Source organism: Andrographis paniculata, unplaced genomic scaffold, assembly GCF_009805555.1.
Source record: "Andrographis paniculata isolate CXL003 unplaced genomic scaffold, ASM980555v1 Contig72END, whole genome shotgun sequence".
In the NCBI taxonomy this organism is placed as follows: Eukaryota; Viridiplantae; Streptophyta; class Magnoliopsida; order Lamiales; family Acanthaceae; genus Andrographis; species Andrographis paniculata.
The window spans coordinates 194,991-209,736 of record NW_026137609.1 but is presented as its reverse complement, the minus strand read 5'-3'; the positions used below and the strand labels follow the sequence as shown (position 1 = coordinate 209,736).

Here is a 14,746-nt window from a genome sequence, read left to right as displayed (position 1 = left end):
TCGTGTCTGGAGGTTCAAAATTCCTTAAAGTGGGCCCTCCCATCCCATGCATGTTCTCACAGTACGTACGTAATGCTAAACGACATTAATACTATGACTTGTCCTATAGTAACACTGTTAGGGTGACGTTTGTCTGGGGGTTGGATTAGATTTTCACTATTCATCCCATTTTTATCCTCCAAAAATATTAAATTAAATATTTATTTTTTATTTTTTATATTATACTAAAAATCAATTTTACATTCAAAACATCACATCAACACCTATTTATATTACATCATACAACTATTCAAATTCAAAATTTTTACTATTCAAATCCCAACTTAAAATTCAAACCCCCGAACAAACACACCCTTAGAGATATTATTATTACTATACATGATAGTTATTAATTAATTATATTATTTCCTAACTCACTTGCATAAAAAAAATTAAATATATATATATAAATGCAGAGTATGTATATATACACACTGTACTAAATGCATTGTAACGTGGACGTTGGCAGGTGTATGTTGAACATTGATGAATCTGCATAGTCATGAGATTTTATTTTCGATTTTATTAATTTTTTTTTTTTTATTATAGTATTACATTAAAAATTAAAGTTTATATTAAAAATATTATATTAATATATATTTATATCAGATTAGATAATTATTTTAATTTAAAATTTAATGAATTTCAATGAAGTCTATGTAGTACTGTAGTAGCTAGCAAGTAGTAACGCATGCACGCTCCGTTCTTTATTTATGATAAAAATAAATAAATAAATAAAAAGTAGCATTGCATGCATGTATACACATACATACATCCGTATGGTCATGGTGGATTCTTCGAGTATGTGGGAAATTGTAGCAACACTTCCCAATACAGATAAAGATATATATATATATATATTCTATGGGATCGTTTGTTTTAAAAATAAACCCTATTCTCCTATCTCCGCATATACAGTGTATATATGTATAAAATACTTTCATTCGTTCTAATAAAATAGTTTTATTTATCATTTTTGTTCATTTTAAAATAATAGTCTTATTTTCATAAATAATCATATCACCGTAAAACTATCCATATTTTTTCATTTTTATTACACAATTGCCACTATTTTTTACACTAATACACTCACAAAGGCAAAAAAAAAAGGTATTTTATCTATACTTTTTATCTACTACCAATATAATATCAATATTCCTTAAATCTTGTATCCAACCCAATTAAAACTATATTTATGAAACGGAGAGAGTATTACTTTATATATACACAATGTGTGTATGAGACAGTGGAACAGAATCATATCTGAGACAAACGATCGCGTCCGATATATATATATATATATAGATACACACAAATTATTATTATTATTATTATTATTATTATCATTATTATTGTTACACATATAATCGATCTCTCTTTAGAGAGGGAAAAAGTGTGTGCATTTTCAAGTTTAGGGGATCCTTTATTTTCAACTTTATTTTGGGGAAAATTGATAAAGTAGATAGGAAAATTAGAAGATGCCACCGAAAAGCATTGGGACATGTCATCATGAAAGCAAGAAAATTTTCACCCCTTTGATTGGACTACCCAACCACACCCCCACCCCACCCCACATCTACACTATTATATGATGATATATATATATATATGTATATATGTATATAGACACACATACGTGTATATACCCATATAAATATCTAATTATGTTACAAATTTGAGAATAGATACTAAAAGATAATAATATAAAAATATGATAGATAAAATATAAAATTAGAGTATTATAGAAAATTTATTAAAGTGTTGACAATAATGCAGTAAAGAAATTAGAAAAATAGTGACAAATTAATTATTATTTTTTAAACTTAAAATCATATAATTATAAATGGATAAAATTATTTATTATAAATGAATTATGCGACAGTCAAAATAAAAAAAAAAATTACATAATTATTTCGTATTTTTGTTTAATTTGAAATTTCATTTATTTATTTTAGTCGGAAAGGGCTTTATTGGTTTTGATTTGAATTGAGTTTTTATTTAAATACAAGTTTAAATCGAATTTTGAATGATATTATATTTAAAAAAAATTATATATATTTATAAAAAATAATGCAAAATGAATAGTGTTGAGATAAATTTGAAAATTACACAAACCAACCCTAAATATTATCATCTTAGTAATTCATTTGAAATACTTTTGAAGAAAGATCATGGTATGGTTAGACGTGGTTTTGTAACAGTCTTGTATTGTTGTATTAAACTCAAAGTTTATTTATTTATTTTATTTTTTAAAATTATTATATCCAAATTTTGTTTTTATTCAAGCATTTATCTTTTCATAACCACGATCAATCCCAAACTACATCCATAAAATAAAAACCTTTATATCTAAATTGCCAATAATCTTTTTTTTTTTTCTCTTCAAACACGAAATATTTCATGTGGTCACATTTACATGGGCATAAATGTGACATTCTAAAATTGAATTGGCCCATTAAATAGTTGATTTCTTAAATTTCACACATATATAAAATAATTATATATTTGAAATTTATGTAATCGTGAGATAGTGTTTTTAATATAATAGAAAATATTTTAAATTGAAATAAAATGATTAAAAATTTCCAAGAATTTAAAACATAGACGATTGTATTTATATACAAGCAAATTAAAGGGTTACACGAAGGAAATGATTAAAGGGCAATGCACTTGTGTTCTTGCTTGCTTTAACTCTTACACTCACTGACCACTCCTGAACGATCCCGGACTCCAACTCCCAACAAATCCGCACCGTCGATAACGTGGGGCCGGCGCCATCTGGACCGTTCCCCGAACGCCACCTTTTCGTTTTCCTGCCTGAATTGAACAGCGAGCATGGGATATTATGGGATATGGATCAACTTTCCATTCCTCTTTTCTAACATGGAAGGAAATCTCAAGTCAACTTCACCCCATCATTTGGTCTTCTCTTCAAATCTGTAATTCCAATTTCAATTCCCTTTCCCCTTTTTTCTATATAACCACCAGAGTCGTCTTCCATCGTCGCCTGTAATTTTATCAAAATTTTCAATCGATCGAGCTCAATTGATAATCATCCATGGGGATTCAGGGTATGAGGCTCCACCACCACTTCTGGCCGGACCACCAGCCTCCGCCGTCCCTCCGCTGCAAGCGCCTCCGCCCCCTCGTCCCCAAGCTCGCCGGCGGCGGCGGCGCCGGACATCTCAAATCCTTCATCAGACCCGATCATCATCAAAACAAAGAATACAGTTTGCCTCCTCAGGTACGTACGGACGAACAAACGATCTAAACGACGACGTTTTAAAAGTTGGAATTGACAAGATAGATGTTTCTTGCAGGCGGCGGAAGCGCCGCCGCAGCACGGCGGCGGGACGCGGTGGAACCCGACGCAGGAGCAGATAAGCTACCTGGAAATGCTGTACAGGGACGGGATCCGAACTCCCAACGCCCAACAGATCGAACACATCACTGCACACCTCGCTAAGTACGGCAAAATTGAAGGCAAAAACGTGTTTTACTGGTTCCAAAACCATAAAGCGCGCGAGAGGCAGAAGAGAAAGCGCATTTCCATTTCCCAACATGGAAACACGACTTCTCCTCCTCCTCCTCCTCCTCCTTCTTCCCCCATCCCCAAAACGACGCCGTCTCCGCCATTAACAACCCCCAAGGTATAATCTTTTTAATTTTTTTTAACGTATCTGTGTTTCGAAAATTGATCTGAACCAAAACTTCACAGACAGAATCATACAGAGGGAAAGAATGTCCTGAAGAAGAAAGCAGAAAGTGTACAGAAACAGGAGATGGCGAAATTAGGACACTGGAGCTCTTCCCTCTGCACCCAGAAGGAAGATCTGATCTGATCTGTTCTTGTGATTTTTAGTATGGATCATCGACAAATTAAATATGATTATTAATTAATTAATTAATTGTCAGAGGTAGCTAATTAGTTAATTAATTTAATTTCCCATCTGCAGCTGCTAATGCTGCCATGTTCGATTATTCTTCTTGCTTATCTTCGTCTTCGTCTTCTTCATGAATTTGAATGTTGGTCTGAAAGGGGCAGTGCGGTTTGTTGACTCCATGCACAGAAGAGCACATCCATTTATTTAATGAATGTTGTTGAAATTCAGGATGTTTGTGATACACTGAAGTCAATGCACAGATTCTCTTAGGAACTTGTGTGTTTTCTGTCCAAATAATAATAAATAAATAAATAAATAAAAAATAAATTAAGAAGAACAATGAGAATGAGGTGCATATAAATATATCTATCAAATAATTATTGAATATTATATAAATTAAATTAAACACCCCAGACTATAATATATATATATATATACGTATGATATCATACTGTCATTATATCATGCGGTGTGTTTATTGGCACGTGTAATACAATTAATTTTCTACTATGTAAGTTAAAATTTATGTTTGTTTGTTATCTTTATATATATTTGTGTGCCTTTATCTATTATTATTATTATTATTATTTAATAAAATAATTCTCCCTCGTTTCAATAGAATTGTCTTATTTTTCTATTTTCGTATAAAACAATTATTTTGTTTCCTTATTTAGTAAGGATAGTTCTCACTTTATAACAAAATTATTTCTGTTTTTTCAAACTATCCATAATTATTACTATAACCTACCTTGTAAAATCATTCAAAAAATAAAGGTATATTAGTCTTTTACCTTCTACTTTATATCCATTTTCAATAAAATCCATTTTCAATAAAATAAAGGAGTATAATGTAACATTAGAAAAAAAAAAAGGATTAAATTTATAAAAGTATATGTAGAAAAGATAACTAAACATATTTATGGCGTGATTTTTTATTTCACATATATAGAGAGAAATCAGAAGCAAATGTATAATACTTACAATTTCTGAGAATGTGTTTGTTGGGGCAATTTTTCCCAAATTTTACTATTCATTCAATTTTTTTCTCTAAAAAATATCAAATCAAACAAATATTTTTATTTTTATATTATACTAAAAATTAATTTTACATTCAAAACATCACATCAACACCTATTCATATGATATCATACAACTATTCACAATCAAATTTTTTACTATTCAAATCTTAATCTAAAATTCAAACCTCCAAACAAACACAACCTTAGATTGTATAAAAATTTCGGGCTTTGGATACCGATCAAAAAATTGGGTAGAGCATTGGGTATGAAAGTTCATACCTAAAATCCAACCGGATACCTGAATTTTATTTCTATTTTTAAATATCATATTTAATAATAAAAATATAATTTAACCTAACTTGGTAATAATAATAATAATTAGTAGCTATAGATCATAGATATTAGATTATAAGATTTTTAATATAGTATATATTATATTTATTCTTAAATTGTTATAATATATACTTCGATTGAATATTGTATTAATAGTACTATTACATACAAAAATTACCATATCGGTAATTTAAAATGATAAAAAAAAATAGTATAAAACTTTTTTCACTGAAGTAGATACAGTAGATACAGTTATCATTGAATGTATTAGGAGGTCTCCTTGAAATGATTTTTGTTTCTAATTTTGAGTTTGAGTTCAACTTTGATCATTGTCATGGTTCAATATTTGATTGCATTGAGAGTCCCGTTGTTGTTTTTTTTGTTTTTTTTTTTTTTATGAGAGTTCTGTGTTTTTCGACTCTAGTGAGAGTTTCGTATTTTTGGCTCTAGTGAGAATTATGTATTTTCCACTACGGTGAAAGTCCCATCGTTTTTCATTCCATATTTTTCGATTCTTGCGAGAGTTTCGTTGTTTTTCAGTTTTATATTTTCTTATTATAGTGAGAGTTTTATCGTTTTCCATTTCCGATGAGATTTCCATATTTTCCGATTCCGGTGAAAATTTCGCGACTCCGGAAAATTCCAACAGCTTCTACCCCAGACCGCCTCTTCCCAACGCTCAGGTGATAACCTTTGGTTCTTAGTAATTTTTCTGCCAGTTCGGCTTTGTTTCTATTATTCTCAATCATATTTTGGGACGTGGCATTAAAATGTATATTTTTTATTTAATAGTTTATAACTGAATATTTTTAATATAAATTTAATTTTTACTATAAAATAAAAATAAATATTTAATTTCAAATTTTAAAACAAAAATATTAATAAAATAGTAAAAGTTCCAATAAAATCCACAAACAAACCGTGTCTATCACTCATCCATCATAAGAATTTATTTCAATTTGATCAGATATATATTTTTAAAAAATAAATAAAAACATATTTATTATTATTATATTAAAAAATTAAAAAGAGTATTTTTTATGAAATTATTATTTTTATTACAACAAAAACATAAATTTAAATGACAATATATTTTGTGACATAGGGTAATTTTTTTCATGTGTCAATAGACCCAATTTTAATAATGTAGTTTTAAAGATTTTAAAAAAAAGTAAAAAAATTGGATATTTGTAATATTACAAATTTAATATAATATTAAAAAATATATATAGATAAATAATGACAAAATTTTCAATCTAAATCACTTGGATATGTTCTTTTCAGACAGTATTTTTTTCTTTTTTTTTTTTTAAAAAAAAACAATAATCAAATATAATTTCATTATATTTCCTTACCACACACAAAATATAGTCATTTATATTCAAATATAAGCACATCCAGGAAATTCACGTGCCCCTAAATACATGCACATATATATATATTGACCACGTCATGCAGTCTCACTCCTCATGGCCGACGTTACACGTGTCTCCATCTTCTCATCGTAGGCGTAGGCGATGAAATTGTGCGGCTGAGATTTCATCGGCCTGTGCGAGCATAGGGTTTCTCGATTCCTATAGAGCTTTATATATAACCGCTCGGTGATCATCTTCCCTGAGTGCGGTGCAGATCTCTGCCCTCCCAGAGGGGATAAATCCTAAAAAATTTTCTCTGGCTTTTGCATTTCTATTAATTTGCCATTGTTATCATTTTCCCCGTTTTACCATTCCCTCTTCCCTCATCGCTACAGAAAAAACCCAAAAAATTTACGCTTTTTCTGTTTATTTATCTGATTTATCATTTCTTTATTTATTATTCAGAGGAGGTGGAGAATTCCCCTTCAAAAAGAATAATCTGAATTGAATACGTAGAAATGGCACAGATTCAGGTGCAGAACCCTAATGTGGCGGCGGCGGCGGCGGCGACTGGGCAGAATGGAGTGGCGGCAGCGGTGGTGCCTGTTGGACCCCCGCCACCGCCGCCGCCGCCTTCAGCCGACGGACAGTTTGTGTCGACCTCGCTTTACGTCGGTGATTTGGATTTTAATGTGACCGACTCTCAGCTGTACGATCTGTTTAATCAGGTCGGTCAGGTTGTATCGGTTAGGATTTGCCGAGATCTTAGCAGTCACCGCAGCCTTGGCTATGGTTATGTCAATTATACCAATCCCCAGGATGGTTAGAAATTTTCGATTTCTTCTGGATTATTGTTAATTATTATTTTATTTATTATGCCATGCCAGTGTGATTGCATGAGATGCCAATGCCAGTATACTTTTTAATGATTCAGGGGAAAAGAAATTTCTGAGTTTTTTTTTTCGATGCAAAACAATTATGGATCACAACTTTTTGCAGATTACTATTCTTGATTTGCTGAATATTCCATATTGAAATTTTTATATCTTTACTGATACTGTTAGTAATGGCTTCAATTATACACACTAAGGATCATGAACTACATTGTCCTGGGATGTATTTGCTTTGGTGTAATTATGAGGACTTTGATGCCTAAGATGACAATTTAATAATATATAAACATCCTTTTAATCGTTTTCATGTTTTAAAATTGTGGATTTAATGTAGTGTTGAAATTATGAAACTTATATTTACTCTGTTTTGCTTGAATTAATTTTAGTATTTAATCCCTCATCTTCGCCTTATTGCTTGTGAATAATAGCTGCCAGAGCAATGGATATATTGAATTTTACTCCCCTCAATAACAAGTCCATTCGGATCATGTATTCCCACCGGGACCCCAGTATTCGTAAAAGTGGAAGGGCAAACATTTTCATTAAGGTAATTGTCTCTATAATTGTTTGATGTACTCTTTTCAGCTTTAGTTTTGAAGCTTTTGAAGATATGGCCTTACTCCTTTCAAGTTATTACTCTGCTTTCTGTGATATTATATAACAAGGATCTCATGGTGTTGAAATGTCTGATGCAGAATCTGGACAAATCCATCGACAACAAAGCACTCCATGACACCTTTTCGAGCTTTGGGAATATCCTTTCTTGCAAGATAGCAACAGGCCTCAATGGTCAATCAAAGGGCTATGGTTTTGTTCAATTTGATACTGAAGAAGCTGCAAAAAATGCTATAGATAAGTTAAACGGCATGCTTATTAATGATAAGCAAGTATATGTTGGGCAGTTTGTTCGTAGGCAGGAAAGGGAAAGGGAAACTGCATCAGAAAAGACTCAGTTCAATAACGTATATGTGAAAGATTTATCTGAGTCTACAACAGAGGATGATCTAAAGAAAATTTTTGGTGAATATGGAACAATAACTAGTTCTGTGGTGATGAGGGATGCAGATGGAAAGTCAAAATGTTTTGGATTTGTCAATTTTGAAAATGCTGATGATGCAGCCAAAGCTGTTGAAGCTCTGAATGGAAAGAAATTTGATGACAAGGAGTGGTATGTTGGAAAAGCCCAGAAGAAATCGGAGAGAGAACAGGAACTGAGAGCTCGATTTGAGCAGGCTTCCAAGGAAACCATTGACAAGTTTCAGGGACTTAATTTGTATGTTAAAAACTTGGATGATAGCATTGATGATGAGAAGCTGAAAGAACTCTTTTCAGACTTTGGCACTATCACATCATGCAAGGTATTGGATATCTCTTTCTTTACGCTTGATTTCTTTTACTACTCGACTAAATTTCTTTAAATACTGTTGTGCATTGCAGGTTATGCGGGACCCTAGTGGAATAAGCAAAGGATCTGGATTTGTTGCCTTCTCAACTTCTGATCAAGCTACTCGAGCTGTGAGTTGATAAATACAATGATGGCAGTTTCTTTACCTGTTCTTGATTAAGTAATGGTTAAGCTAATCAAGGTATTGATTTATTTCATTTTAGCTTTCTGAAATGAATGGGAAAATGGTGATCAGCAAACCACTCTATGTTGCGCCTGCTCAGCGAAAAGAAGAGCGAAGAGCAAAGTTACAGGTAATGGATAGAACATACACTTCTTTCCAATGGATTCCCTGTGCCTCCCTTGTGTTGCCATTTTTGTCGTCGGATTCCACACCTCTAAATTTGATCTCAAGTGCAGGCCCAGTTTTCCCAGATAAGGCCTGTTGCAATGCCCCCAACTATGGCTCCCCGTCTACCAGTGTATCCTCCTGGTGCTCCTGGTATGGGACAGCAGCTATTTTTCGGACACGCCCCTCCTGCTATGATTCCACCTCAGGTATAACTCGTATTCTCTAATTAACATTTAATTCCTTCGTTTTTAGTCTGCACAGATCTTGACTGCATATGGTAACCATACCTTCGACACTTTCTCAGGCTGGATTTGGCTATCAGCACCAGCTTGTTCCTGGAATGCGCCCTGGGGGCGGTCCTATGCCAAATTTCTTTGTGCCAATAGTCCAACAAGGCCAACAAGGCCAGCGTCCTGGCGGCAGACGAGGAGGTGGCCCGGTGCAACAGAATCAGCAATCTGTACCTCTGATGCCTCAGCAAGTCTGTTTCATATCAGTTCTCATGGTATCTTTGGCAATTTGGACCATGTTCTTAATTCCTGATATTTTTTCTTCTGGTAGATGCTACCTAGGGGGAGCAGGATGTATAGGTATCCGCCAGGTCGGAATGGGCCGGATGTGCCTGTTGGGGGTGGTGTTCCTGGAGGCATTATGTCGGTCCCATACGACATGGCTGGCAGCATGATTCCTCGAGATTCTGCACCAGCAGCTATTCCACAACCTATTCCTGTCACTGCCTTGGCTTCTGCACTTGCCAATGCATCTCCTGAGCAGCAAAGGCTGGTAATTTAGTAATTTTAATCTCGAATCAGCATGGTGATGATCTTAATGTTTCTGACCTAAAATGTAATATTTTCTTGTAGATGTTGGGTGAGACCCTTTATCCTCTAGTTGATCAACTCGAGCACGAGCACGCTGCAAAAGTAACCGGCATGTTACTGGAGATGGACCAAACTGAGGTTCTGCACTTGCTCGAATCGCCGGATTCTTTGAAAGCTAAAGTTTCGGAGGCTATGGATGTTCTGAGGAATGTTCAGGCCCCCAACGCCCCCCCTACCGATCAACTCGCTTCGCTCTCACTCAACAACGAAAACCTCGTATCTTGAGGTGATGTCTGTCCTAATCCGTCTCCACCTGAATCAAATAAAACTCTTTCCTGCTAGTGAAGATCTAAATGGTTTCTTTCTGAGTTTTGGTTTCATAAGCTGTCCCAAGTCCTGTTGGGGTTTTTGTCGGAGTTATTTATTATTTGTTTGCCTCTGGAATTTTCATCAGAGTTGCAGTTTTGAAATAAGGGGGGGAACTCATCCCACCCCACCCCATCCCATCTTATCCTTATCCTATTATGTTTGATTCATGCAAATAAATGATGAAAGTTTTTATTCATTCTTTTATTTATTTTTATTTATGCACATGCACATGCATATATATATATATATATATATATTAGACTTGAAAGTCATGCACAGAGATTGGAATAGCCATGAGAGGAACTACTGGTGTGTTCTTCTGCAGGGACGACCCAAACCTATCAATCTCTGCCTTTTCTTCTGGTTTCATTCCTGCTTCAAGTTTCCAATCAAAGCCATTAATCATGGCTGCCACTGTAGTATGCAACATTCGAGTAGCTAACCACATTCCAGGACACATTCTTCTTCCCGATCCGAATGGTATCAGCCTCGAGTCTTGGCCCTTGAAGTCGATTCCATTACTGTCGAGGAGGAACCGCTCCGGCTTAAATGAGCTTGGTTCAGACCATATCCTCGGATCCCTACCCATCCCCCAAGCATTCACAAGTATTTGTGTGTTCTTCGGGATCATGTAGCCGTTAACCTCGACGTCGGCTTCTGCCTTTCGTGGAACCAAAAGTGGGCCTGCTGGATGGAGCCTGAAGATTTCTTTGATCACAGCTTGGAGGTAAGGAAGTCTTGAAATGTCTGATTCTTGCACTACTTGTCCCTGCTCTCCCACAATGCTTCGAATCTCGTCTTTAGCCTTCTTCATTTTCGATGGGTTGATTAGCAACTCTGCCATTGCCCATTCCGTTGTGAATGTTGTTGTCACTGATCCTCCAACAAGTAAAACCTGTACAATAATGAAATTTAAGTATGTATAAATCACCTTAGAGCGGGCAAAAATTGCAAAAACATTTAAGCTGTGAACCGACCCGTGTCCGGACCCATCAAAGTCGGGCTAATTTTTAAAAATAATTTAATAAATATATTATCAAATGAATTTATATCAAAAAAATAAAAACACATCATATTTTCGTCTGTCATATTTTAAAATATTAATTTTGTATTTTTTAAAAAAATAATCATAAACTAATAATAAAATATCATTTTAACTTTTATATAAATTATAAATATATCAATACATCTCAAATTGGACCGGATCTGATTCTTCAAGCTCTGTTCAAAATTGGATTGTGCTTATCCGATCCGAATTTATTGTCGGGTCAGACCGGCCCAACACTAAAAATCAGCCGAGCCAATTTGACACCTCGTAATTATCTCCAGTGTTTTATAACAAATGAATGAATCATATGACTTACCACAAGTAAATGTTTGATCTCATTGAAACTCATTTCATACTCACTTCCCTGTCTTAAATCAAGAAGTGCCTCCAACCAATCGTCCCTGTTAACAATCCCTTTCTCCCTCGATTCAATTCTCTGGTTAATCATCCCCTCCACCGTCTCCAGCAATTTCCCAAAGTAAACCCTAGCTTCCTTCCGAATCCCCTGTGGATCAATCCTCTTCAGAATTGGAAAATAATCTGCATAATTTGGTGCACCTAAAATCCTCCCCACCCCTTCAATGGCTTCCTTCACCTCCCCGGCGGCGCCGTCGGAGTCGAAGCTCGTGCAATCGACGGAAAACATCATCGCAGACATGATGTTGAGAAACGTTGTGCAGGCAGCATTGCTTACATTCACAGATCGTCGAGCTCGGGAGCATTCGAGAACGTAGCCATGGAGTTTCTGCAACTTCTCCCGCCTTAGGGTTTGGGTGGCGTCGAGACGATGATTCAAGAACATCTTTTCGCTGCAGATCTTTCGCATCTTTCGCCAATCGTTACCTGGTGGGATGTAAGCCATGGACATCCTGTGATGATCGTGGACTTCGACGGCGGTGATGATTGTCCGGCCGGAGAAGACTTGGCCGTGCTTCTGGAGAACTTCCCGGGCGATCTCCGGCGAGGAGACAACTACTGTGTTTATGGTTCCTAGCTTGAGGGACATTAAAGGACCGTAAATGTTGGAGAGCTTCGCCAGTGATCGATGGGGGCTTTGGCCGATCTGGAGAGCGTTTCCAATGATCGGAAACCGGCGAGGCCCTGGAGGAAGTTTGCCTGATCTTTTCTGCCATGGATTGGTTCTCAGGCCATGGAAGAGCCATGGCAGAACTCCCAGGATTAGGACAAGAAGCAGACTTGTTAGAAATTCCATCCCTTTGCAAGAATCAGTAGTTAAGGAGAGGTTCGTTATCTATAAAGCCGTAGAAGACACCATGGATGGATCCTAATAACTGCCATTTTCTAGCTTACGTCAGCATCATCGTGTGCATTACACGTTGGCAGGGACACTAAGCTCTTACAGGTTGCTTATGACATCAAAACAGTTGCAGGATTCGATCAACTTCATGGAAATCAATCGAAGTTATCTGCTCCAGGCGAAACCATAATCAGGCTTCTGACCCTGTGCTCGCAATTGACCTCGACAGTAGTTAAGGATCAACATGCCCGATCCGATCCGATCCGATTCAATTATCATTTTTACACAATTTTTTTGTCAGTTTCGTAATTTAGGGCAATGTATAAATTCAGATCATTAATTTTGTCCGTCGGAGCCGCCGGGTTCACGTGCACTTACGTGACTTCATAATTCAAAAAGAAGAAGAAGAAAGATACCCTAATTCCTAATTAGGACAAAATTGAAGAAAACCAGAAACCTGGATCGTGAAACTCTAACTCAACTACCAGAGGGGATTGATTTTGATTAGTAATTACTATGTGGTTTGGTTGTTTTAGGAAGTATCAACGTGAGCTTTTTGTTTATTTCTTATTTTTTTAGTGGCTTCTTTATTAGCATCCATGGCTTCCCCTCTTGTATCAAAACTGAGTTTTTCTTCTTGGCAGCATGTAATTGAGCTGAGCTATTCAAGGACGTGCTCGAACCTTAAATTCTTGAGCATAGATTTCCTTTATGCAGCAGAGCAGAGGGTAGTTCTTTGTTTGATAGTTGTTTTTCTTTATTGGATTTTGATTAATATTTGCAGGTTAATGTTTGCGACGAATGGACTTTGAAGAAGATTGGGCCTTTGTAATTTCAGTCCAAATGCAACGAAAGGTCACCTGATTGTTGATTCGGATAATATTTTGTATTTACGTTCAGGAATGTGCGCGTTTAACAAAAGCGAATAGTAAAATTGAGGAGAATTTAGATTTGTTACAACAAACCAAACAACGATGGGCTAATGGTACTTGTTGAGAATATTCTAGTAGAAAATTTGATTATTGAGAGGGAGAGGGGATTGGGGAATAGGTTGAGAGTTGAGAATGATCAAGAAATTGTGAAAATAATTGTTTGATTGTATCAACTTATCTAGTGAATCACGTATGGATTCGAATCTACAGATATAAGTCTTGTACTAAACTGGGTTAATAATTTGTTCTTATTATTTATCGATCTTGTTATCATAATTTGCATTTTCAGGCGGATACAACCAATCTGTTGTGGATGTTTACAGTTTAATTGATTGTGTTTGAATCAATCGATTTTTGGGGCCGACAAGAGGGTAGTTCTTTGTTTGGCAAATACCCTTCCACCAATTAATTTAGAATGAATACTAGTATAATATTGTCCGCTTTGAATTGAATCGCATACAAATTTCTTTTTGAACTTCCTTCAAAAGAACTTAGTTTGCATCCAACAATAGACCACTTATGTTAATATGGGAGGTTTCTGTGCTTCTGAAACATATTGATTTGCTATCAGTTGTGCTTATCAAGCACATAAATCTCCAAAACTTCCTACAACTTTGAATATCTTATGCCACTGAATGACATTTGAAGCAATAATTGAAGCATATCCCTCTTTAGATATTTATGGCTGTTAAAATTTTCAAAATTGACTGTAGAAACTGCTTCTAGTCAAAAGCTGACGATAAATAATTCAAGATGTAAGTAATGGATGGCAATCATAGTGAATGAATCACCTGGTTATTCCAGCTGTCCATGAATGGATATACTTTGGTGGGGTCATTGCTGAATTGAGCTGAGTCCATGTATGTTCTTCTAACCCATGTTGCTGCCATGATATTCAACCAACACATTTGTGGGGGTGAAGTCTTGGCCATTTTTGATCCATACAATCCTTGCTAATTTTCTTGATGCACATACTGTTTGCCTAATTCTGAAAGCAAAAGAGAGAAAAGTTTACCCCCAGTCATATGATTTCTGGGCACCTGGAAGCAATTCTTTTGC

The 14,746-nt window shown here is 35.2% G+C and overlaps 3 protein-coding genes across 4 annotated transcripts; 2 read left to right on the top strand and 1 right to left on the bottom strand.

Annotated features, from left to right (window-relative positions):
- The first annotated feature begins 2,827 nt into the window (after positions 1 to 2,827).
- LOC127265164 (WUSCHEL-related homeobox 4-like) lies at positions 2,828 to 4,020 on the top strand. 2 transcript variants are annotated; one of them, XM_051294863.1, is made up of 3 exons: positions 2,828 to 3,283; positions 3,360 to 3,689; positions 3,762 to 4,020. In XM_051294863.1, exons 1-3 carry the CDS (start codon positions 3,098 to 3,100, stop codon positions 3,879 to 3,881), a joined length of 636 nt encoding a protein of 211 aa, XP_051150820.1. In that variant the 5' UTR covers positions 2,828 to 3,097; the 3' UTR covers positions 3,882 to 4,020. The 2 variants fall into 2 exon arrangements, with proteins under 2 accessions (XP_051150820.1, XP_051150818.1); XM_051294861.1 differs by having other exon boundaries at positions 2,838 to 3,283; positions 3,758 to 4,020.
- A 2,877-nt stretch (positions 4,021 to 6,897) lies between these two features.
- LOC127265159 (polyadenylate-binding protein 2-like) lies at positions 6,898 to 10,645 on the top strand. Its single transcript, XM_051294854.1, has 9 exons — positions 6,898 to 7,452; positions 7,952 to 8,070; positions 8,219 to 8,881; positions 8,961 to 9,038; positions 9,132 to 9,221; positions 9,328 to 9,465; positions 9,564 to 9,740; positions 9,821 to 10,042; positions 10,123 to 10,645. The coding sequence occupies exons 1-9, from the start codon at positions 7,149 to 7,151 to the stop codon at positions 10,363 to 10,365; spliced, it is 2,034 nt and encodes a 677-aa protein (XP_051150811.1). The 5' UTR covers positions 6,898 to 7,148; the 3' UTR covers positions 10,366 to 10,645.
- On the bottom strand, positions 10,636 to 12,710 carry LOC127265187 (ferruginol synthase-like). Its single transcript, XM_051294897.1, has 2 exons — positions 11,814 to 12,710; positions 10,636 to 11,344 (listed from the first exon to the last, which is right to left on the bottom strand). Exons 1-2 carry the CDS (start codon positions 12,708 to 12,710, stop codon positions 10,706 to 10,708), a joined length of 1,536 nt encoding a protein of 511 aa, XP_051150854.1. The 3' UTR covers positions 10,636 to 10,705.
- Positions 12,711 to 14,746: the final 2,036 nt, after the last annotated feature.

Excerpts from the sequence above, each read along its gene's own strand:
- LOC127265164 (XM_051294861.1), top strand. The coding sequence starts at position 3,098 with ATGGGGATTCAGGGTATGAGGCTCCACCACCACTTCTGGCCGGACCAC. Across the intron at positions 3,284-3,359 it reads AATACAGTTTGCCTCCTCAG|GCGGCGGAAGCGCCGCCGCA; the intron begins GTACGTACGGAC and ends TGTTTCTTGCAG. Across the intron at positions 3,690-3,757 it reads CGCCATTAACAACCCCCAAG|ACAGAATCATACAGAGGGAA; the intron begins GTATAATCTTTT and ends AAAACTTCACAG.
- LOC127265187 (XM_051294897.1), bottom strand. The coding sequence starts at position 12,710 with ATGGAATTTCTAACAAGTCTGCTTCTTGTCCTAATCCTGGGAGTTCTG. Across the intron at positions 11,345-11,813 it reads AGATCAAACATTTACTTGTG|GTTTTACTTGTTGGAGGATC; the intron begins GTAAGTCATATG and ends ATTATTGTACAG.
- LOC127265159 (XM_051294854.1), top strand. The coding sequence starts at position 7,149 with ATGGCACAGATTCAGGTGCAGAACCCTAATGTGGCGGCGGCGGCGGCG. Across the intron at positions 8,882-8,960 it reads GCACTATCACATCATGCAAG|GTTATGCGGGACCCTAGTGG; the intron begins GTATTGGATATC and ends TGTGCATTGCAG. Across the intron at positions 10,043-10,122 it reads CTCCTGAGCAGCAAAGGCTG|ATGTTGGGTGAGACCCTTTA; the intron begins GTAATTTAGTAA and ends ATTTTCTTGTAG.